Source organism: Mirounga leonina, unplaced genomic scaffold (genome assembly GCF_011800145.1).
Source record: "Mirounga leonina isolate KUSES-001 unplaced genomic scaffold, KU_Mleo_1.0 Mir_173, whole genome shotgun sequence".
In the NCBI taxonomy this organism is placed as follows: domain Eukaryota; kingdom Metazoa; phylum Chordata; class Mammalia; order Carnivora; family Phocidae; genus Mirounga; species Mirounga leonina.
Genome location: NW_023270447.1, coordinates 45057726 through 45081197, shown reverse-complemented (window position 1 = coordinate 45081197; position 23472 = coordinate 45057726). Strand labels below are relative to the sequence as shown.

At 39.9% G+C, this 23472-nt stretch overlaps 1 protein-coding gene across 13 annotated transcripts in view; it reads left to right on the top strand.

The window, feature by feature from the left end:
- The window catches only part of NFIA (nuclear factor I A), a 369111-nt gene that overhangs the window by 91958 nt on the left and 253681 nt on the right, over positions 1-23472 (top strand). Inside the window, exon 3 of one of the 13 annotated variants that reach the window (XM_035018423.1) lies at positions 9436-12781. The exons of the other annotated variants lie outside the window; for them this stretch is intronic. Coding sequence (XP_034874314.1) covers positions 9436-9509 — 74 coding nt within the window. The 3' untranslated portion in view covers positions 9510-12781. Of the gene's footprint in view, positions 1-9435; positions 12782-23472 lie in introns of those variants that run through there. 13 annotated transcript variants of the gene reach the window in all.

Sequence of the window (23472 nt, the reverse complement as noted above, 5' to 3'; positions counted from 1 at the left end):
TATGTTAAATAGTATTTAGTGAATTCATGATGACAGTCATAATAATAACCCTGACTTAAAAATATTTATATAACATCATTTACTTAGTGATGTTATGTACATTATTTCATTTAATTATTAACAATTCATTGTTGTTGCCACTCTTCTAAAGACAAGGAAATTTTGAAGTGATGAGAAATTAACCCTATACCATAAAACTCAGGTATGTTCTGAATCGTTAAAGAAGGTTATATTATATTTTGGTATAGTGTTTATGGTAAAAATGTTTTCTATCCCCTATGGATATGTTTTGGAAGACCATGCTTTATATACAAGTCCCCCTTGATTTTGAACTAATCAGACTCCCCCTTCCATATTCCTCCTCCTCAAATTTAAGGTATCCTGAACAAATAGGAGTTTTAATAAACCATCTCTGTTATTGGTTCTGTAAGACCTTGACATTTGCAAACTTTATTTTATTTTTTTTTTGTCTTTTGTCCCACACAGTAGCCACTCTTGCAAATCAACCTTGGGAAGTTAGCATTCTTAATGAAGATCTATAGGAGACTTTCCCCTTAGACAGTAAATCAGCTCTTTCAAGGCACCATTCATCTCTTCCTTCGAGCGCATGAATTGGTATGTGGCACCTTACAAGAGCTCATTTATCTTATGTGGGTCCCTAGTTATTCCCTCTGCCCACTTCCCCTAGATCGCCAGAGATCAAGGCTCAAGTGCATTAGAGTATGGCTTTGTCCTTTGAAAGTTGCCAAGGTCAGCCAAGGTGCTTGTGGCATTGACTTATGGAGAGTGGTGCTGAGTATCACCCATAACTTTTAGGGTGATATCACCCACACCGGCAAAGGAGTTAGTTTGCTAAAGCATTTGAATTACGCCTGGCTAATTAAAGGTGGTTTAGAGGATAGATGAAACAGTAGGGGGAAGAGTTTGTTACCTTGTATCTTACCATTAGAGAGTTTTTTCCTCTTTAACATTTCTCCACATCACATAGGTTTCTAGTTAGTTCTGTTAACAATGATAACCATGAACTTTTATCAACCTAGGCTGTATGCTAAGTGTTGTTACAACTGCCCTATTTTTTTCTTACAATCTTATGGTGATGTAGGAATCATTGTCCTCATTGCTCACATGAGGAGCTGCTCACCACTGAGAGTCAATAACTTGCTGAAGGATATACAAACAGAAGGGCAGAATCAGGAGTCAGAACTAAGTGCCCGCAAGGTTTGCCTGTGTGACCATCTCTTTGGCAAGGCTGCGGCTTTACGAGAATCGCCCACCGTTTGAAGCATGCTGCAAACTGTACATAACATCCTGGTAACAAATTAATCCAGGCAGAATACTAGTATTAGGTTATAGTTAGCTGTGAACCCCGAAGCCAAGCTTACATTGCTAATAGTGCTAAATGTTTGTCTTTACAGTTTGGGTTTCCTTGCTAGCAGACCCTGAGACAAAGATTTGGGTGCAACTAGTTTATTTGGGAGGTGATCCCAGAGAGTATGGGGAGGAGGTAAATCCAGTAAAAGATGTTGTAATGAGCAGATTATTGCCGTGAGCAATCGGGGCTCAGTCCTTCTGCCATGAGCAATCGGGGCTCAGTCATTCTGCCCACTCCTACCCCCCCTTAGAGACTGTAGAACATACTTCACACGTGTTTCACTGAGGGCCAGCTCGTGTCCTTCATTGGTTCAGGGTTGCTTTTAGGTACATTAACTTTCCTGTACTTCTAGCCTGCCCCGCTCTGCCCTGTGGACAGAGAAAGCCCCAAGGCAGAGAGACTGAGGTGTTTGTGTTTGAGACTGGAAAGCGTGTCCACCCCAGCTGTAAGTGACCTCCAGGGTGGGGGACAGCATGTGGGAAGGGCACCAATGTTTCTGCTACATTTGTTTTTGAAGCCAGCACTAGGGCTGATCAAGATGCATCCAGACTGGTGACCCTGACTAGGGGGTTGGCAACCTTATATAAGCAAAGCAAGGTGGCAAGGGGGGCTGTGAAGCTAAGATCAGACTTAGGGGAGGAACAGAGGAATTGGAGTAGCCAGACAACCTTGGACTTTGGTCCCAGTCCTGCCACTCATTAGCTCTGTGTTGGGTGAGCCGCTTAATTTCTCTGAGCCTCAGTTTTCTCATCTATAAAGTGGACTTAGCTGCCTTACAGCGTTCGTAAAAAGCCTTTGTAAACCATTTAACTTTTGCACTGTTCCCATTGGAGCTCCTGATTGAGGCATCCGATGGAGCACCAGGTGGTCGTAGAATTTTGAGGACCACTGTTTGCTTTATGTGAATCTCTTTGAAGAGTACCATCTCAATACCTCAGGAAGCCTGTCCTCTAATATTCTGACACTTTAGAAGTCATGGGTGAGTTCAAACTCTATCTGGTTTCTGGCCAGCTGAGAATTGGTAGCCCCAATTCTGCATCATAGTGACACTGTGTTTCCAATAGCTCTCTATGGAGTGCATATATATATATATATATATATATATATATATATTCCCCCCCCCCAAGAAAGTTAGTTTGGATTTACAACCCCATAGATAAAGCACTGGTTCTCCTAAAGTTCCACTGGCCTTCAAAAGATGTCAGTGAGGCTTTCACCTCCCATTCTCAGTTTGGTTTCTGACCAAAAGCTGACTCATCCACAGGTGGCTGATGTCAAGTGAATCAGGACTCTCTCCACATGTGAACTTGGCCCTCATGTAGCCAAGAGCTTCATGGATAGCCAGGAGCACATTTTTGTATCCACCCTTCCGTACCCCCTGGTTCCCCAGGAGTCACACTCCGAGGAGGAGGGCAGAAGGCCCTGAGTGTACACTCTCACGTCCAGCGCCATGCCTGGGACTGCCGTTCCTTCACCCCACGCACCCAGTCAGACCTTGGCTTGAACTCCATCACTCAAGAGGGAACATTAAAAAACCCACACCTCTGACTCATGCTTTGATTTTGCGGCCTAAAGAGGCAAAGACGCCGTAAGGAGCTTTTAGGGGCCATCACCATGGAGCCTCTTTACTGCCTAGCAAGAGCCTTAAATGATAATGGGAAACCTCACTATTGATTGGCTGACTCTTAATTCTTCCTCTTTGGGTTTTGAAGTAGAAGTGATGGTCCAGAATATTCATATTACTCATTGGATATATTAAATTAAACATATGAAAGTCCCGAAGCCATTTAAGATGAGGCTGTAGCTCGGGTGAATAGGACTTTATTACCAAAAGAGGGAATAGTAGCTTTTAGTTGTGGCTTATCTGGAAAGTATATTGATGATAAGAATGGCTCAGCAGAGGTCTTAGGGCTCTCAAAAGGGGCTCTGAGTGTGCTTTCTTTTGAGAAAGTTCTTCAGGCCCATCCTCTATATATAAACACACAGGTCTATGGTGTGATGGAGGGTGTGGGAACAAAGACGGGACTTCTGTCCTGGCTGAAGATAAGCCCCGTTGACGTCGATGTCGTGGCAGAGGCCGTTGTTGGGCCGTTAACGGACCAGTGCTTGAGTTCTGGAGGTGCAAGTCTCATAAGGAAATGTCTGCTCGTTAGGAGAAGCCACTTGAAGTCCATCCTCACTGTAGTATAGGATTTGGATGCCTTATTTCCCTCTCTCATCTTTAAACCCACTGGAAATTAGAATGCATGAGAGGGCTGGTCGATTCTGAGAAATGACCGGGCAGGCATGTAAGGGCTACAGTTTTTGTTTTAAAAGATTTTGACCCCTAGAAAAAAATACAGGGCCTGAGGCAGTGAAATGGTTAATATGACTGCCTCCCTTACAGGTTTCCCCAGATATGCTTACTCGCTGTACAATGGATAATTGTTCGCTCTTGTTGTGCAGATGCTGTTGCAGATGGAGTCCTGTACCTGCATGCATAGCAAATGAATTAGACTGGCAATCCCCTTTATAAAGCATAAATATGTAATTTGTTCAGCTGTTGTAATTAAATATGTATGTGTGAAACAGCCACCATTCAGGTCATTAATGATGCGCCATGCCAAATTAGAGCTTACAGACAGTAATGTACATTGTTGTGCAATGAGGGAATTGCAAATAACATAACTAAGCCTTTCCTAGTAAAGTGATGCATTCAGCAGCTTTAAAAGGAATATTTACATTTGCAACATTTTTATTTAGAAGGTACATTTTTGTTCAATGTGAAAGTCTATATGATAGAATTAACTTTTATCACCAGTTTCGTTTTATTAATGTTTTAACATTTTATCGTACAAATGCCACAGACTTTATTAAACATGCTGGTGGGTGATAAGTCTTAAGTATCTACTTCTATATAAAACAGCAATTGCCCCTGGTTTTCTATATGGTTATGATAGAACTTATGTATCATAGCCCCTTGGAATGTCTTACTTATTTCATTGCATTAAAAGAAAAAACAACCTCGTAGTATTTCAACTCTATTCCCCACTGATAGATAAATTCCTCTGACAGTAAACAGAATTTTTATTTCCATAGAAATTGAGCTGAGAAAAATGCAGTTATCAAAATATAAACAAATAAAAGTGGTAAATTTGCCTCTTGTGCTTTAATTCCCAATGAATTGCTGGTGAATCCAAGGAATTTCCTAAGAAAAGTGTCATCCATGGGTCAGAATGGTTTTTTAAATTTTAAGACTCAAAGTTTTGCGAAGTTAATACACTTGGGAAAATTATTGTTTGGTCCTTTTTCTCCTTGGCTTCACGTTACAGTCTTTAAAATACTTAAAGCTGAAATTTGAATATATTAAAACTATTTTTATTTAAAATTTTTTCTATATTTATGTGTTAGTTGCCTACAGACAATCTATTTTTAACATGCGTGTTGTTTTGACGGTTGGTACTGAGACTGTAAGAGCTAACCATCTTGACCTTTCTGTCCACGAGGGCAGCAGGAAGAAGCGTCTCAGAGTTAATTCTGTCATGTTCACAGCTGGGAACAGAACATTCCTCTGTGATTCGCTTGCCCATGATTCGTTGGGATCTCTTGGAAGCCAAACTTGATACTATAAGTCCTGGGCTTCTGAGGTCAAACACAGATCAACCTTAGTGTCACATTTGGTTAAGAATTAGATTACACAAGACTGATGTAGTCATTAAAGTTTTACAGACAATTGAAAACGGAATTATTTGGTATATTATTTTAGTTTTGCGACAGGTTCAGATGCAGAAATTTCTTTAAGCAAGATCAGTCAAGATTCAGGACCTTGAATTTTCTAAGTTAGAACTCTGAATTGTGTACGGATATAAAATCTTTATTTTCAGCAAACAGCAAATGATTCAATTAAGTGAATGTGTATTTTATTTGAAACAGATGACATCATAACGGCTTGGCTTGCTTTACCTAAATTATTGTTCCATTACATCAAAAATTTTACTTAAAAGAAGTTCTTACCTTCACATTCCTTGATTTTTCTGTCCTGTTTTCTGTATAACTTTTCAGTTCAACTGAACAGAAGCATTTCATTTGCAACATTAAGGAAAAATTTGATACATTCATTATTGTTTATGAAGATAGAAATGTTATGTGGATGACAATGATTTAAAATTTTTGTGACTTATCTTGATTGTATTCAGACTGCCCTGAATACTAAAAACCATGAAAAGACTTTGCCCTGCTGGCTACATGCTTAGCATAAAACTATGAATTCATAACTTCCCTGAAAAGATTTTCTTCAAGATCCTTTTCTCATTCAGTTCCTTTATCCCTATTAAAGATCTTAATCTTTTGATGGGCAGCTTCTCTTATTTCCACCTATTTCAGAACTATAGAACCAGTAAAAGGACACATGTATATTTTGGTTTTTGCAGAGAATTTGAAGGATGCATGGCTTTATTTAAAGTAGCCTATTGTACCTATCTATCAGAAGTCTCCTAATTTATTTTCTGGCAGGAATTTCAAGGATGCTTAAATTCACCAAATGATGATTGAGGAATTTAATTACAGAATACATAGGGACAAGAACTGGAGGTGTGCTGGCGGTGCTGGACCTGAGAAATGCCAGTGGTTTTGTGAGGTGGGAGTGTGTATAAAGGTCACGCGCCCTACCTAGGTAGTTTCAAGGAGCAAACCCTTATTTTGCCGTAGTGGTAGCAGACATACGGGGGGTTTGGCTCATTCCGGCCCCTCGCTGTGGAGGAACACATGTAAAACCATCGGCATGTCTCTTGGTCTTGTATTAACGGTGGCAAGGCTGTGCATTAAAGGACCTAACCATTTCTGAAAGGATGGGAACACCCCGGTGGCCAGGGGCCAGGGGCCAGGTGCTTTGTGATAACACCACACGCAGGCCCAGCCAATCAGATGCGATCTTTTGCTGGCAGTTGCTTCTTTGGCCACCACTGCAGTAAACACTTTCCCTTGGATGTTGGTTTTCTGTTGTGTCTGGCAGCCACGCTGGGCTGCTTGAACTTTAGCCAGAGGCAAATATTTATACATCAGAGTGTGCAGTGTTCAACTGGTCAGGCCTGAGAGGGAGAGGGAGAGACCTCCGTGCCTTTCCGCCAAAGAGGATGTGTCCTTTTTTTTTTTTTTCTTCCCCTTTCCACTGTGTGACATGGTGAAGTGGGACCATACTGGAGGTCATTTGAGCTCGGGCTGCATGTGCTTCTTTGCAAAACGTATACAGGCGGCAAACCTGGGATACGCTTTCAAAAGGGAGGGCTCCCTGACGTTTCTGCCGGCTCCTTTAAATCCTCTTGGAAAGTTTACAGTTAATATTTTCCCTGGAACATTGTCAAGCTTTTGACAGAGCCTGAGTGTATGCCGAACTGTGAAACTGAGCCGGAGAAGCAAGTTGTGAGAAATCTGTTTCTACTCAAATCCGTAAGGTTTATTTAAAAACAAAAACAAAAACAAAAACCTTCAGGGGGGAAACGGAGAGTGGGACTCAGCTTGCTTCTCCTGGTGCGGACTCAGGCCGCCATTTTAAGAAGCCAGCGAAGGGCGACGTTCCGCTCCTTACATGGCGGCTGTATTTACTCGGCCGCAGCCAATCACGCCGGCCGTGCCAAGCCACGTGACGTGCCACGAGGGCACACACAGCCATTTCCTTGTTTCTGAAAAACTTGCTACCTCCACAGAGCTCTTTACCTTGTTTTGCATGCCAAATGTTCCTGCAGAATGTGTCTAGCAGACTGGCGTTTGTCCATAAAGTTATTTTAGTAGGTAAAAAGTCTCTGAGCACTTGAGCTTTGTGCATTCTTTATGTAAAATGGATTTCCCTTCTTGGCCAGAGGCCAAGGGTACAGCACACTCGCTGGGTGAGAAGAGAGCTTCTCTGCTGAGAAACTGGTGGACCGACACACTCTAATTTTTTGGCTTCTGACCAAACAAGCTAGATGGATGCCAAAATTCAACAAAATAACACATTATTGTGTGATAGGAGCCGTGCTTGAGGAGAGCAGGAACTCAGAGGAACTTCATACTGGCCCTTTTTTTAAAGCATTGTCACATTGGGGAGCTTTCTTGGGGAAACGGGAGGGAAATGGCAAAATGCAACCTAGAGAGTAAGGTATAATTTACACATAAACACGAAGGAAGGAACGGAAAGAAAGCAGAGGAGTTTAAAATTACTTTTATGAACTTCTCCCAGACATAACCCACAATTCTCTGACTTGACTCTACTTACATTCTTTTAACCCCGTAGGTTCCATCTATGTGTCAGAGCTGAATGCTGGACTACTTAATCTTCAAGTGAGAATTAATGTGAGATTCAAACGCTGTAAAAAGACTTTGAAATATAAGGGTAGTTGCAGATTTCAAATACGGAATCTTGGCAGGCTTTTTAGGGACAACAGAAAACTTTGTCTGCTTACAGGTTTTATTATTATATCTTTGCCTCCTGACATCTGACTTTGAGTGAAATCTGCTGTAAATTACTTGCATGGCGTTAGCGAGTCGAGTAACCTCTCTGTACCTCGGTTTCCACATATGTACAATGAAGACAATAGAGAAGAAAGTTAAGATCTCTCTGAACTCTGAAGACACTAGAAGTCGAATGTGGATAGACAACTAGAATAAGTATAGAACACATCTCCCATTTTTATATGGAAGTTTGTGAATTCAAAGGGAAAAAAAGAAAACATCTCTAGTCCCAGCCACCATCTTCCTTGCTGAGACTACTTCAGTAATCCTGAGTATTCTTACCCTTATTCTGTTCTTACTCCTTCACACAGTAGCCAGACTGGTCTTTAAAGAATTAAATTAGTTTTTATCATTCCTCTGCCTAAAAACCTTTCATTGTTTCCCGTGGATTTAGAATAAAATCCAACTTGTTGCCATGGCCTACAGACACCACATGGTCTCCCTGTCCAACCTCACTCTCTACCACTGACTCCTTGGATGCCTTACTGGTCTCCTTTTGATGTTTGGAACCTGCCAACCTCTTTGCTACTTGTTGAGTGCTTAGAAAGCACTTTCCCCTGCTCCTTCTGTGGCTAGCCTTATTCTTAGCCTTCAGGTCTCAGTTCAAATGATACATCTGTGGAGGAGCATTCTATCTAAAATTGGCCTTCATATATATATTTTTTTCATGGCACTTTTAGCAATCTGAAATGGTCTTGTTGATTTATTTGATTACTCATTTTATAACTGTCTCCGGTCCCAAAATGACAGGAATCATATTTACCACTCTATTTTCTGCTTTTTGTACTGTACCTAAGCACAGTGGAGATGAATTGTTGGGCAAGTTAGGGCACTCCAAAATACACACTTCATTTACCTTAATTTCACTGAAGACTCCCGTATTTTATTACCTATACTCAGAAAACTTTCATAATAAAATGCCTCGTGAGACTAATGCTTCCAGTTCACCACTGAGAGTCAGTAGATCACGTTGGTTCAGAGAGGACAAAGCTTGTGGATCTTCAGAGGGCCTGGATGGACTTGAGTGTTGGCCCCGCCACTGACCAGCTGTGTGACCCGAAGTGGGTGACTCAGCCTCTACACTGCAGTTTCCTCAGCTATAAAGTAGGACTCTAAATGATGCCTACGTCACAGGATTATTGTAAAGATGAGAGGTGATATCATGGGTAAAACTCTTGTCATGAGAATGTTAACTGTTGCTATTGTTGCTGCTGCCGTTAATTAGTAACAGTGCAGTGGGCTCAGTCCTGGCAGGCCGAGTGCAACTGTAGTAAGAAACAGTCCCATTCAGTAGTTCAGTCAGTGGAGGAGACATACGTGTAAATTACCTATTGTGGGTGAAATACTCACAGTGTGCCAACGGCTCTAACAATATGTGAACAGAGCATTAAACACAGAAGGGGGAGCAACTTCCTTTCAGTAGACAGCAAAGGTGCTTTCGGGGAGGTAGCATGTGAGCCAGATTAAGTAGCCCTTTAGGTAAAATATGTTCCTTAGTGACAGTACTAAAATAGTAACAGCCTGTGCCTACGTACTTCATTTACTAATACACAAGACTCTGAGTATTTTACTTCTATTATCTCATTTAATCCTCTCAGCAACCCTGCGAAGCAGTGCTATCATCATCCCCATTTTACAGAGAAGAAAACTGAGCCAAAGAGAGGGTAAGTGACATGGCCAAGGGTCACACGGCTATTAAATGTCGGTCCTGGGATTCTCATACATTTTTGTTGTTAGAACATAGGCGTCACCCCTACTTGGGTCCTTTGGCATTCCAGGAGTGCTCTCCACTTTTGCTTCCATGATGTATGGAAGCCCTAAAAGGACTCCTTAAAGTTTAGAGCTGGTTGCAGCCCGTTAGCCTTGTTGCCATATTGGTAAAATGTCCACCTTGTCTTGTAGGGTGATTATGAGCTTAAATGAGATAATTCAGGTGAAGTACTTAGCATATTGCTTGGCATATGGTACACATTTAACAAATGTTCCCCATAAGTATTATTATTATTATTATTATTATTTAGCCATATTGAAACAAGATCTGTGATCCCTTGTGACCGTCCGGAGCCTCTCTCCTCGTGTTAGCCTCCATACTGGGATATCCTCCTCCAAAGAGAGCAAGTTCCCGGCAGTTGAAATGGCATGCTACCCAGGTTGCTAGCATCGTCCCTCAGCTGCCTCGCCAACTGCCATAGCTGCCTCAGTATTTAAAAATTACTCTTCCCGTTTTATATTTCAACTCCGAAATCGATGCATCTGTGAGGCAGTTTGTTTTCCTGGGGAAGTGTAAGGAGCTGTGGTGGTGGGATGGAGACGCGCTCGGTTTAGACTCAATATTGCCACCCACTCCCTCAGCAGTGTCAGCGAACAGTCTCAGAAAGATCTGTTCCTTCCCCTCCCAGACTTGATACCACAGACTGGCCTATCCTCCATGACTTTGCGTATCTACGGGAGTGGGGAAGTATTGATTGCCCACAACTTGCCTCTGTTTCTTGTTTCTCTGCTGCACATTTTTAAAAAGGCATCTAATGTTTCTCTTCCTTCAGGTCTTTGCGAGCTGTGTAGATGCCCCTGTTTCAAAAAGCTCGTGTTCTGTGCCTGTTAAAAACCAGGGCAAGGCTCATCATAGCCCAATTTCTGTTTTCCTTTTGTCGAAGTGGGTTTCTGGGAGAGGGGGGTGTGCCCCCTCTCTCTCTGTGATTGGGACGGGGCAGTCCTGCAGGAAGAGGCTGAGCAGCCTCTCTTACTTTGCTTTCCTGGTGGAGGTGGGGTGTCCGTGTTCCTGGAGGTGGTGGGCCTGGCATGGCTAGTTGTTTCACTGAAACAGAGTTCGCTTATCCTGGAAGTTTTCTTACACGCCCATCTTTAGATTTCAGAGAAGGAAGAACATAGTCCCCAAAAGCACTGAGAGTTACAACATATAAATAGCCCTGCTGAGCTGAACAAAAGTGACCATTGTGTGGTGTACTGCATAGCAAGATATAAACTGGGAACTAAGAACAAAATACTGGAGATTTCTTTTCTTTCTTTCTTTTTTTTTTTTTAGCTTGAAAAATTTGTTTTCCCCACATGTATAGTGCATTTACTCTTGGGTCTGAAACAGGGTAATTTAATAATGTGGGTTCAAATCCTGTGCTGATCACTTGGCAGCTATTTGATTTTAGACAAACTAATTCTGTGCTGTGGTTATTGTCACTGCTATTTAGGTGCATTTTGTAATCTTCTGGGGCATTTACAATGGACAGAAATCTCTCCTTCTAAGTGAGTAATCAGTCATTCATTGTACCTAAAAATTTCCTTCTTTAATAGCATGGGCCAGTTTTAGTCATCATTTTACTATTAATTGTTGCTACCAGGCCATACCTAGTTTGTGTTCTTTCCAAGTTAAATAAATCAGTTGAAGTCATAGTAATTGGTGCCTGAGCTTGTATTCAAAGCCCTGTAGGTCTGATTCTATCCAGGGGTAAGTTGTTTAACTTAAGTACAGTAAATGTTTCCTTGTCTATAAAATAAGGATAGTAATACCTACATAACAGGATCATAATAGGCTCATTGTGAAGATGACACATAATATAGGTAGAAAAAAAAAAAAAGCCAATTTGGTGCCTTTCCAAAATTTGGAGGCATCATGGCGGGTCCAGCAATCAAGCTAGTAAGGAGCCAAATAGATCATCTGTGATCACTTTAACGTCCTAGAGTCAGGTAATGTAGGCCGGACGAGGTGGTAGAAAAGGTGAGTAGTCTTCTGTGGCCAGGAGAAAGCAGGGCAAGGGTGTGCAAATGTAGAGGAGGCTGATTTGGAAACCAAGGCAGACAAGGTCAGGAGTCCTGAACGTTAGAGGTGTGGGGCCTGATCTCCAGGCAACAGCTCTTGGGTTTCTGCCTTTCTTTCTGCTGTCTGCGTAGGCAGCACATGACTTCAGAACTAGAGGACAGGCATGGAGAGAAGGTGCTAAAATGTGGTTCAAATATGTGCCGTAAGTCGCTTCTCCAGTTTTCAAATAAGTACCATATATCTAAATCAAGAAGTTCACTACCAGTGTTTTCTTAGACGGAATGATTTGCTTATATTAAAAAAGACCTGTCTTCTTAGCTATAGGGAGAGCTGGCTAACAGGCATGCTCGGATGTTGACTCATAGGCAGGCTAACCGTTTGCTGATGGATTGATTGGGTTTGGATCACATCTGGGATTTGGGGAGGTCTTGTTCATATTTAGTCTTAGGATAAGGGAAAATGTCACATGTTGCTATTTCTGATTATAATGCTACTGAATGTTAATAATATTAATAGCATTTATTGAATGCTGCTGTGTGGCAAGCAGGCCGTGTTCTCAATCTCTATGTCCATTATCTTATTTAATTCTCTCAGGACTCTCTGAATGAGGTACTGTTACTCCTTCCATTTTACTGACCACGACATTGGCACCAGTGAGGGGATTCCAGAGGCCCTAAATCACCCCATGACACTGTCCCCACTCAGAATCATTCCATCTTCATGGTACTCTGGACTAATTAATTCTCACTCCAGCACCATGTGGTTGGTGAATTCCTTCATTTGCCAGATATTTATTATTTCTGTGCTACCAGTATTGGGCTAGGAGGCATGGAGCAGAATGTGGATCTTCACTCCTGGAGGCTAGATCATTTTCCTGGGCAGGACTGCTGTCAGAACGACAATTTAAAGATCCAAGTTCATGACTTCTGGTCTTATGCTTGTAAAACAGGTATACATACCTTATCCCATTTTTATGGTTGCATCACAAGAATGATTTGCATTTAATCAGACACAAGTGGGGCAGAGTGGTAGCTAATCCGTCTCAGGATTTGTTGCAAATTTTATCATTTAAATATCCTGTAATCCGTCAGACTTGGGGCATTCCCCAAAACAAGCAAATAAACAAAAAAACATTTTCTGACCTTTAGAGATTTACAAGGTTTGGGATTAGACTATGTGCAAAATCAGGACCTAGGAATATGAGTTGGATAGTATATTAAAGCATAGACTATATTTGGTTGCTCCAGCACCAAGGATTTTAGTTACATGACTTAGACTTGGATTTCTTGCAAGAGTAGCTCCTTTTCTTTCCTTCCCCATCTGCAGGCTTTATATCATTTTTGGTACTGAGCACCAAACTCTTCTTTGTAGTTTTAATGGTCTGGTACTATAAAAAGCCAACTTTGTGCCAAAATTCTTCCAAGACCAGACATGGGTTTTGACACCACAATAAATTAAAGATAAATAAATAAAGAAACATGGCAGTGAAAATGCGGGAAGTGGGTTTTTTTGTTTTTGTTTTTTTTTTTTTAAACTAGCAAGTGGGGCCTACTTGTAAATTTCAGGCATGTTTTCTTAGTACTCAATGTTACAATGCTTAGCTACATTAATCTGTTACTGGGTAACTCCAGGAAGAATGTTAGACCAAACCATTAGGAGATTGGCGATTTTTCCCCCCTTGAGCATTATTGAAATTTGACAACATTCTCATAGCCTCTGCTTTCATTTAAGGATTTGGCTATCAAAAATACGGGCAAATGAAAGGAACCAAGAGAAACTAATGACCAAATGAATAGTAGTATTTAAAGGCGCAAGTTGCTACGCTACAGGCTTCACCGTGACCTGGATGGATAAGGGCTAAACAGGATTTGCTTTCTGGAGAATCTGGGTGCCTGTTCCACCAATCCTGTTTGTCTCCAGCCTGCCTTGTTGGCCTCCTCCTTTTCCCGGCACCACTTATTTACTGGTTCTGAGAAACAGCTTCCTCCCATTACATGTACCAATTCAATTAGGCAGGAGATAGTGCTGAAGATTTTTGATTCCATCAGCTTCTGGTGTGTAGACAGTAGCTCTGTTTTGGGAAAACTTTGTGAGGTGCATCTTTCTGGATTCTGATCCCTACTTAACCTAATGACTTTCAAATCAGTCGATCAGTTTTTCTCCCTTCTTTCCCCTCTCCTTCCATCCCTCCTCCTTCCCTCCCTCCCTCCCCCCCAATCTTTCTCTCCCCCCTCCTCCCCCTCCATCACAAAATGGAGGTGATCATAGTGATCAAACCCAAAATCCATCTTGGTTCACAAATATTGGTAAATCATCAGGAAGCCATTCATTTTCTTTTAGATGCTAAGTAAGGATAACACCCTTTTGAGCATGTGAGTTTGGAATTTAGTTTGTCCCTGCAGGGACCTGTTTCCTCTTTCTAAATTGTGTCTTAAAATTTACCAAAAAAAGGGCTGAACAAGCTTTGAAGCATATTAAAAATAACCCAACAAAAAACTTCCTTCTCTTTCTTTATTCTACTAAACTTCGTCTAATTTTAAGCCAGCATGTGGAACCGAGCCTTTATTGAGGTTTGAAATGTCAAAATAAGGAGGGATTTGTGTATATTTTCACTTTTGACTTCATTTACTGGAAGTGCTAAAGCACCAAGTGGGAGGTGGTTTTGGAAGTATTTCTGATCTAAAGAGGAAATTCCATAAATCATCCATGGTGATGTGTCTCATTTGGTATTCCAAGGAGGCGTCGGCCATTTTCATCATGGATCCTGGCTTCTGACCACATACCTGGCCCTAACCTGGATTTTAAAATTTGAACATTTCTGTTTCTCACTCCTGAAAACTTTTATATTCGGATTCTTAAAATCTTCTTTTAAGTATTTTCCAGATTAGCCTAGAGTAGAGTTCAAAACTGGCAGGCACTGTCAGAATCCTCTGATATGGGGAAAAAACATGGCTATTATCATTGAATGTGTCTGTAAAACCTACCAAAGTTGGCAGGTGACCATGTTTTGGTTTGGACCAATTTATAAAATGTTCATGTGTTTATGAAAATTTTAATCTCTGCTATTCAGAAGAGTTCAGAATAAAATTGGGCAGACAAGCTTAAGAAAAGAAGCTTTCTGTGACTTCCAGAATTTCTCTTTTGATCACTGGGTGCTGTGAGAAGAGTCTTTTTCATTTCCACCTTTTGCTAAGTCTCTTAGAGTTACATCGAGTAATAACTTAACTCTGTCTGGTGTTCTTCTGTGTCTTCCGTGACCCCCTCCCCTCCCCATCCAAAGAAAGAGTAGTTTCTGAATGAGATGTGGCCAATAAGTGCCTTTTAATATATAGTCAAAATTAATTCTTTTCTCTATTGAAAAAAATGTGCAGTAGGGGCTTTCCAGTGTTATTCTGTGAATGTTTTCTCTGTTCGTGTGGTGGAAAAGAGACGATGAAGGATCATCATCCAAAGTCATTTGTATTTTGCTTCTATCAAAGATGATACACAAATGTGATATATTTACCGGACAAGCTATAAACCCACTATATCCCAGAAATAAGTTCTGATGGCTAATGTATTTATTTCATCATCTGCCCGCCTTTCCCTTCAAAAATCCCCCTTTTAATGTCTTCATTGCCTTTAATGGAAATACCAAAGGGCAAGCATCCTACTATTATAGGACTTAGGATTCTAGTACAGATTCTTAAGAGTATGTCTCCTGACGCTTACGTTTTTATTCAGGACTTTGTCTATATACATCCGAAGTCAACTTAACTTTTGACCCAATTAACTGATTGGCCTGATGAATTTAATTAAAATAGGGGAAGCGCTTGTGCAGAAAGGAACAGCATTAGTATAATGTGGTAGTTAAGATTAACAAGATTGATTTGATTTGATAATTAATTCATTTGATAATTTGATTAACAAGGTAATTTAGTGTCAGAGACCTGGGTTCAAATCCATATTGGCTAGATGACTTTGCCTTAAACATTTCAAGTGTCATTTCCCCCCATCCATTAGAATGGTGAAAATAGCACATACTCAAAAGAATGCTGTGAGGATTGGTGAAATCAGTCATGTAAAGTGCTTAGCACACTTGGCCCAAAGTCCCTGGTGGACAACAGTACCTTTTGTTATGTTGTAGGATTTTAAAATATGTGTCCTCCTAAAGACACCACATCTCAGATTGCTGTCAGGTTTTTTTTCTGAATGAATAGAGAGTCCCTTCTTTTTCTGAAGACATCAGTAGCCCAAGCATCACATTGTCTCTGAATTGTGTCCACCTTTTGGCAGCTGAAGCACTCTTCCCTCCCTTATTCATGTCAGCTTTATGTCATAGTAATCGTTCCTATATTTTAAAAAATAACACTTAATAATTTCTACACAAGCTCATTTTATTCTTTTTTTTTAAATATATTTTTTTTATTTATTCGTTCGAGACACAGAGATACAGAGAGAGAGAGCATGAGCAGGGGGAGAAGCAGAGGGAGGGGGAGAAGCAGGCTCCCCCTGAGCAGGGAGCCCGATGCGGGGCTCGATCCCAGGACCCTGGGATCATGACCTGAGCCGAAGGCAGACGCTTAAGCATCTGAGCCACCCAGGCATCCCAGCTTATTTTATTCTTATGGAAACCTGGTAAGGTAGTCAAGGTAGAGATTAGGTCATAGATGAAGAGTTTTAAAGCTGGAAGGCCTCGGCTCCACCATTATTTGGTACATGAAGCAGACCTGTGTTCAAGTTCTGTGTAGTTAGTGACAGAGCTTGTGAAGCAGATCTGAGTTCAGAGCCCTTTCTTCTACACCATGCTGATCACTTCTCTTTTTAATTAAAAATGCCCTATTCCTGGCCTATTATTGACAAGTTGCTCATAGCTCTTAATTTCTAGGGTTCTCAAAACTTGTTTAATGAATGTATCTGGATTAAATCCAGATACTCTGACTATATAGAGCTCCTTTCAGTTTCAAAGATACCTAAGCAAGTATAGCATAGACTCCATAACAAGTTCCTGTCAATTTCTTCTTTTAAAAATCTTGGCTCTTTTTCTGTAGCCCTCTGAGAAATCAATTCTGTACACCTCTGCTTCATCCTATCACCACTGCTTGTCACATATGCTCCTCTGACTAGAGCTGCCATGTTTAAGATAATGATAGCTAGGAATCTAGACTGAAATATTTGCCATTAATTCTTATTTAGTCTGTACTATGGACATTACTGGGCTTCTAGGTATGCATTTACAGATTTTCCTTTTCTGTTCTATTTTATCAGATGTTAATTTTGTTCAACTGAGGTTCCTTTGTCAAAACTGCTCTGATCACGAGGTTTTTTTGCCATCATGAATATCTTTCCCTGTTAGTTAATGTTATCTGAGCCACATAAGAAAATGACCAATACATGCGATTTGTGTATGAAATGCAACCCAAAGGGCTTTAACCTAAACTTTAATTTTCTTGAGTCCTTTGTATTTTAAGGTCTAATCCATAATTTACCCCCATAAACAATATTGTTCTTGTGACCTTCCTTGCATACTTGCCTCTGTACGTTTGTCTTTTTCTTATTTTGGGTTGTATTTTCTCACTAAAAGTTAAGAAATTAAAAAATACAATTTATGGCCTTATCCATATTATCTGTATTTAAATTGTTTTAAACAGTAAACATTTTGCTTTTGCATCATATTTATGAATTTTTATCCTCATACTTTTTGCCTATTCAAAGGTGATACTTATTTTTTGTAAATGTTCTGTAATTTGCCATTCTGTGAGATTTGGTGAAAACTTACACATAATTAACAGTAGATATTATTTAGAAACACAAGAAATATCCGTTTTACATATTACTTTATAAAAATTCAGAGACTAGAAATTCAGTTTCAGTTTTTATTAAACTAGTTGTGTTGTCAGAAAAAAATTAATGTATAAGTAAAGCTACATGAAATACTATATTTGACAGTTTTTAATGAGCCTGATTTTTCTTATAGAGCAAATGAATTTTTTCTTTAACAGAAACTTGATCTTTTTGGATAGATTTTGCTTTTTTTGTCCACATGTGGATTCTGATTCTACTAATATTGATTGGAAAGTGTATTTAAACTCAACAGTTCACACTTCTATAAGTTTTTAATTTTATAAAGAAAATTAAAACTAAGTTTGCTTTGCAGATGTGTTTGCTCTTCTTTTGTGTGTAGGTGCTGAGGTGGGTTTTAAATGAAATGTGGTATCTTTTGAGAGAATTATAGCTGTTGTGTGCTCTTGAAAACCTAGTGCTGGGAATCAGTACTTAACAGTTGTCTTGGACAAGAAATTTGTATTAATTTGATAGAAGATTTTAGCAGGACGAAAAATTTGTGCCTCATGGCAGTATCTAGTACTACTTAGTAAACTCCTAGGTCATGGCTGTGGAGCCCTTCCTCAAATTAAAGGAATCTTCACTTGAACCAGTTAAAGCTAGTTTAAGACAGATTTGGAAAAGATCTAGAATTGAGAATATATATTTGCCTTCGGTTTTCTCTGTTATTCTTAAAGGTACATTTTAGTGCTTTTTGTGTGTGTGTGCAGAGCAAATTTTATAGGCACTATGACTGAGCAGTAGTATTTTATTTCGCAGAGCTCCTGCTAATATATAGGAAGCTACAGTATTTTTTGTTTATCAGCAAGCTTTATTTTTTTAAGGGTAGCTGTATGCAGAATGCATATTTGCTGTCCAAACTAGTTAATGGGCTTACAACTAGAGGGTGTAAATTCTAGTATCTGTATTTTCCAGCTTGCAGCAGTGTTGTCTGAAGCCTGAAACGGCTGATGTTAATCTTCTGCTTGTTTTGTTGCTTTCCAAAAATTAAGTTGAAGTAGAGTAAAATGTGATGTAAATCAATTGCTGTGCATAATAATAAAAATAGCAATAGTAAAATATAAAGTGAAATTTCCTATATGTCAACACCATTTAAAAACTTGAAAGGAGTATGTGTGTGTCTGTGTTTAATTGAATAGGAGGAAACAGTAAATTGCTGGCTTTTAATCAAGTTGATGAATTTTGAATTTCCACTTCAATGATAGTTCTACCTTAAATTCGTTTGGCTGATTTGATAGCAGTATTTGGAATGCAAGGAAGAGATAAGGATTTGGCCCTCATATTTGTAATATCCCAGAAGAATTTCGTTGCTTATTGGCTAGAAACTCAGATTTCCCACAGAGTTGTAGATGGTGCAATTTGGCATGTACATTGACTTAACTGGTTCTTTACAGTCAAAGATTTATAGCTCAGAAGGAGTCGGTAGGTAGAGAAGGATCTAAAGAATGATTCTCTTAATATTGCGTTGGTTTGGCTAGGAAACCCTCTTGTTACTCTCTTTCTTGAGGGTCCTGGACTTGCTTAGAAACAGCCGACTTGGACTATTCCCACGTCAGTGGACTACATCGGCACAGTGGGATAAGGAAAAGCGGAAGAAGCAGCCACAAGGCAATTCATTAACCCATTTTAAGACATTTTCAGATGACTTGTTCAGCTTCAAAGGTCAAACTGACCAACATTTAATTCATCATGGAAAAAAATTCTGGTAGCAGAAAAAAGTTAGCCAACTTGACCTTTAATGCCTAACAAGTTGTCTTAAAATGTTTTTATTCCGTCTTGATACTTTGCTAACATGATTCATCTTCTAATCTATGTAAATGTGACTTTTAAATCATATTTGGTTTTATGTAAGGGCTTTAATGCTGTGGACTTTGGAGCAGGTAACACACTTCTTAATCGCCATGCCCTGATGTGTCCTATCACAGACCTGCAGAGAGCACCTCCTGCAAGGATGACTTAGTGTGAAAAGTCCCAGGGTCTCTGAAACTGAGAAGTCACACATACACACACACACACACAATCAGTGGCTTTGCTGTTCGGGATATTTTCTGGCTTGAAACTGCAAACGGGGCGTGGGGGTTTTAATCTTTTTCTTTCTTTCTATTTGCTCTTCGCTCTCTGTCTGAATTGCAGCAGCGGCCCCTGGCAGGCAGCGTCTACAAGCGGCGGAAGGGAGTGCTGCAGGGGGGGTGATGTTGGCAGAGCACTTTCCAGGCATGCTAGCACCTAGCGCACAAGCGGAGAACTTTGCTTCTGCCAACTGTGACTTCAGAACCCAGGTCTGTTCCTGAACCTGGATGCCCAGCTGTCAGCGTGTCGCCATATGTCACCAGCACATGGCACCCTAATTAAAATTTCAAATTGCATGCATTTGTGTTTGCTGGCTGGCTTGCTTAAAAGGCAGAGACCTCACCACCCCAGCCTGCACCCCCTCCTTCATCACTCGGAGGTATTATGTTTGCCATCCCGAGGCATGGGTTGGGGAATGGCCTGTCCCCAGTAAAAGCCCATCATTCTCTCATTTGCTCACCTCCCATTTTGAAGGAAGAATAGTGTCTATTTTAAGAGAGAAGGGGAGGGGGGACGGTGAGAAAATGTGGCTGGTGGCCTCTACTAGAATTCTAAAGACCAGAAATGTGGTCTCTGTTTTACCAGTGGCTTGTACAGATTACCCTTCAGTCGATACCTTTCTTTTCTCAGTAGAAAAAAAAGTGAATATTACTATCCCTTAAACATAGTATAAAAATTGTTAAGTGAAGCTTGTTTCTTATGTTAAATATTTATCCTTTTGGACTTAATGGCTCTAGACAAGTTATTTACATACTTAGCAAAGTTAATGAGTACATGTATTTCTTTTGTGGTGTCCTCCCTCTGTGCATATACATGTAGCTCTTTGTGTGTTTACTTTGGACATTTTAAGAAAGGATTAGATTAAATTCAAATGGAAAACAGTAACAGCAGAATTCTGTGGAAGTAGGTCCCTCTGTTTTGAAGCAGAAAAACATACCACTGGTTGGAGATAACATCTACGAATAGCTACCATTTATTGATCATTTACAACATGTTAAAGCAAATGCAAATCAACTTGCTTATGTCACCTCATTTAATTATCACACTGTCCCTCCTATATCGCAACCACTAGCATCCTCACTTCAGTGATGAATATACTGTGGCTTGCTTATGAAGCTTTTCCAAGTTAACACACTTGGTATGCAAATGAGATTTGAACCCAGATCTGCTGGACTGGAAACCATGCAGATTATACTGCGTTCTCTCTGGGAAGACGTGAATTTTTCTCTGGTTCATTCTAATCCAGCTTTCCTAGGTATGAGGTATGCCTCCAAGCATAAGCATTTGTGTGTAGTCTTGGTAAGTTCTACTGATATGCTGGAGAATTTGAGCTAGAATTACGTGACTCATTTCATATCAAATTGTAGCCACCATTTGCAATGATGATGAGCCAGGGGTAATTTCAACTACAGCCAGGTTGGGATCATGCTGTCTCATGGTGAGATGTGCCTGTGGTTTATTTTAAATCTCTGACGAACTCCAACATTAAGCTGCAGGAGGACACTATTGCCAAAGATGTCACTGCTCAGGTGCATGTGGCTGATCAACAATGTGTCATAGAATTTATTTATTTATTTACTCACTAACTGGAGGTTAATGGTGAGGCCACTCATCTACAGAAATGGGCATACAAGTGGTTTTCTTTCTACCACCTAGGAGGCTGATGACTACCTAAGGAGGCAATGTGGTCGTTCGTATGGACTCTGGGGCCCAATTGCTGGTTCAGATCCCAGCTTCCCATTTTACCAGCATTACAATCTTGTGCAAGCCACTTGACATTTCTGTGCCTCAATTTTTTCATCTGTGCAAGAGGGCTAATAGTAGGAGTTAATCTACGTCAGACACTTCAGAATGTTGCTCCTAGAACACTGGAGGTGCTCCACAAATGTTAGCTGCAACTCATCGTCACATTCAACACCTGACACAGAAAAAGAAGTTATTTTTCAGGAAGACCAATCGATCCACTCTATTGAAAATTCTAATATTAAGACATAAACCTCTTTAAAGCATCTGACTAAACAAAACAGGTTAGCCTCTTAATTTGATCTGCCAGTCAACAGATGTAGCTGGAGCTTCTGCTGTGAAATGGTGTGTGGAATAAAATACAAAATAAAATAATATTGTCACAAAATAAAAATGAAATAAGAAATATTGTCACAAACCCTAAAAAGCTACCAGTCATGTTGGGTAGACAAGACCTATCCACTTACTTATGTTTCAACAAGTGCTGTAGAGTATTTACATATTCAGTACATTGAACACAACCATATAATTAAATATATACTCACCCCCCAGTGATGACAAAAAGGATGAAGGAAAGCTAAATACATAAACCAAAAAAAAAAAAAAAAAGCCCAGAAAGGTTGATAATGTGTATAATGCTAATAGTGGTATTTCTAACAATGATAGTCACGGTAGTAGAAGTTGGCAGGACACACTAAGTAGCTTCTCTTATGGCTCTAGACAAGTTATTTACATACTTAGCAAAGTTATGAAATTCTATCATCTATAATCTTTTCAACCACAAACTATTCATTTCTTGTAAAACTCCCATGTATTCCACAGGGTTGATGAAACACACGAGTGTGAAGGGGAAAACAACTACTCCCTCCACGTCTTATTTAAAAATAGAAAGTTCTGATGAGAGTCTGCAACACAAGCCAAGATAGATACACTATTAAGATTTCACATACGTTCTCAGATTTGGCTTTTTTTTTTTTTTTTTAAAGCCCAAGTATCATATGGAAGGGAATACATCCTGATAGCTGAAAGAACCAATATCCTTTACTACATCTATGGAAAATACAGTGATTGTTGATAATTTCTGTAAGGTTCATAATACTCATTTTCATCCACACCATCCTCCCCCCCTATAGCATCACTGCCTTGAGATAAAACTGGCTAATGACCCATTAACTGACCTGTTTTCTTTCTTTCATTGAGCTTTAAAATGTAATGCTCTTTCTGGTGCTCAAAGAGATATATTTGTGTGAGCCTTTGTGTGTATTATGTATCACTAAGAAAATTATAAAGAACTTGATGAAAGCTCAAGGCAAACTCTTAAAATAGAATTTGCCATGTCAAATTCCTGTCTCTTTTGAGCTAAAAAATTTTAAAAAAGAAAAAAGAAAAGAAAGAGAGTGAGGGCCATTGGGAGGATAGCAGGTAGTAAAAGCCTGTTTAATGTAACATCAATTGTGGAAAAAATATTGGGTACAATTACATAAGGATTGTATGAGAGGGAGCACCTTGAGAAGCGTAATTTAATTAGAATGAATTTATGAGAGCGGTCCTGTGCCATTAGACAAAGGGAAGGTGATAGTGTTGCGCTCTCCTTTCACAAGAGCATTTTAATGAGTTTCCACACAAAGTATCGCAGGTAAAAGATTTGTAGCAGGTGAGAATAGAAATGTAGTGCAAAGCATAAACTGCCAAGTGGCTCCGGTGGCAATTTCTGAATTAAGAGTATTCGGTAAAATACTTGGATATTGGTGTTCCTTAATGGTGATTTTAGTCAACAACTATCACAGCAAGATAATCCTTTTTTTTTTTTTTTAAATCAGATGCCAGCACATTCTTGAGTTTGTCAGTGAACATCAAGCTGTAGTCCTTGCTTGACCCCCATCTTGGACATGTGATAGGTCACACCTGACTTAGCATTGCAAAGTCATTATCTGTCCTGATATTCCAGAAGGATAGGTGCCAGTGAGGACTTTAGATTGAGATTTTGCCTTCATGCCATATTTTCTGTTTCTGGTAAGAGGGACTTAAAGTATTTATCTCCCTCTAGTAACTGTGGTCATAAACTTTATCAAGATTCTCTTAAATAAAATTCAAGTAGGTGAAAAGGAAAAAAAGCACTATGGTGAAATTGGGGGAAGGAGGAGGATGTAATAAAGACATGACCTTAACTGTGGTCAAAATATGTTCAGTAAGACTCTGGGAAATCGTGTGTATATAAGATTCACAT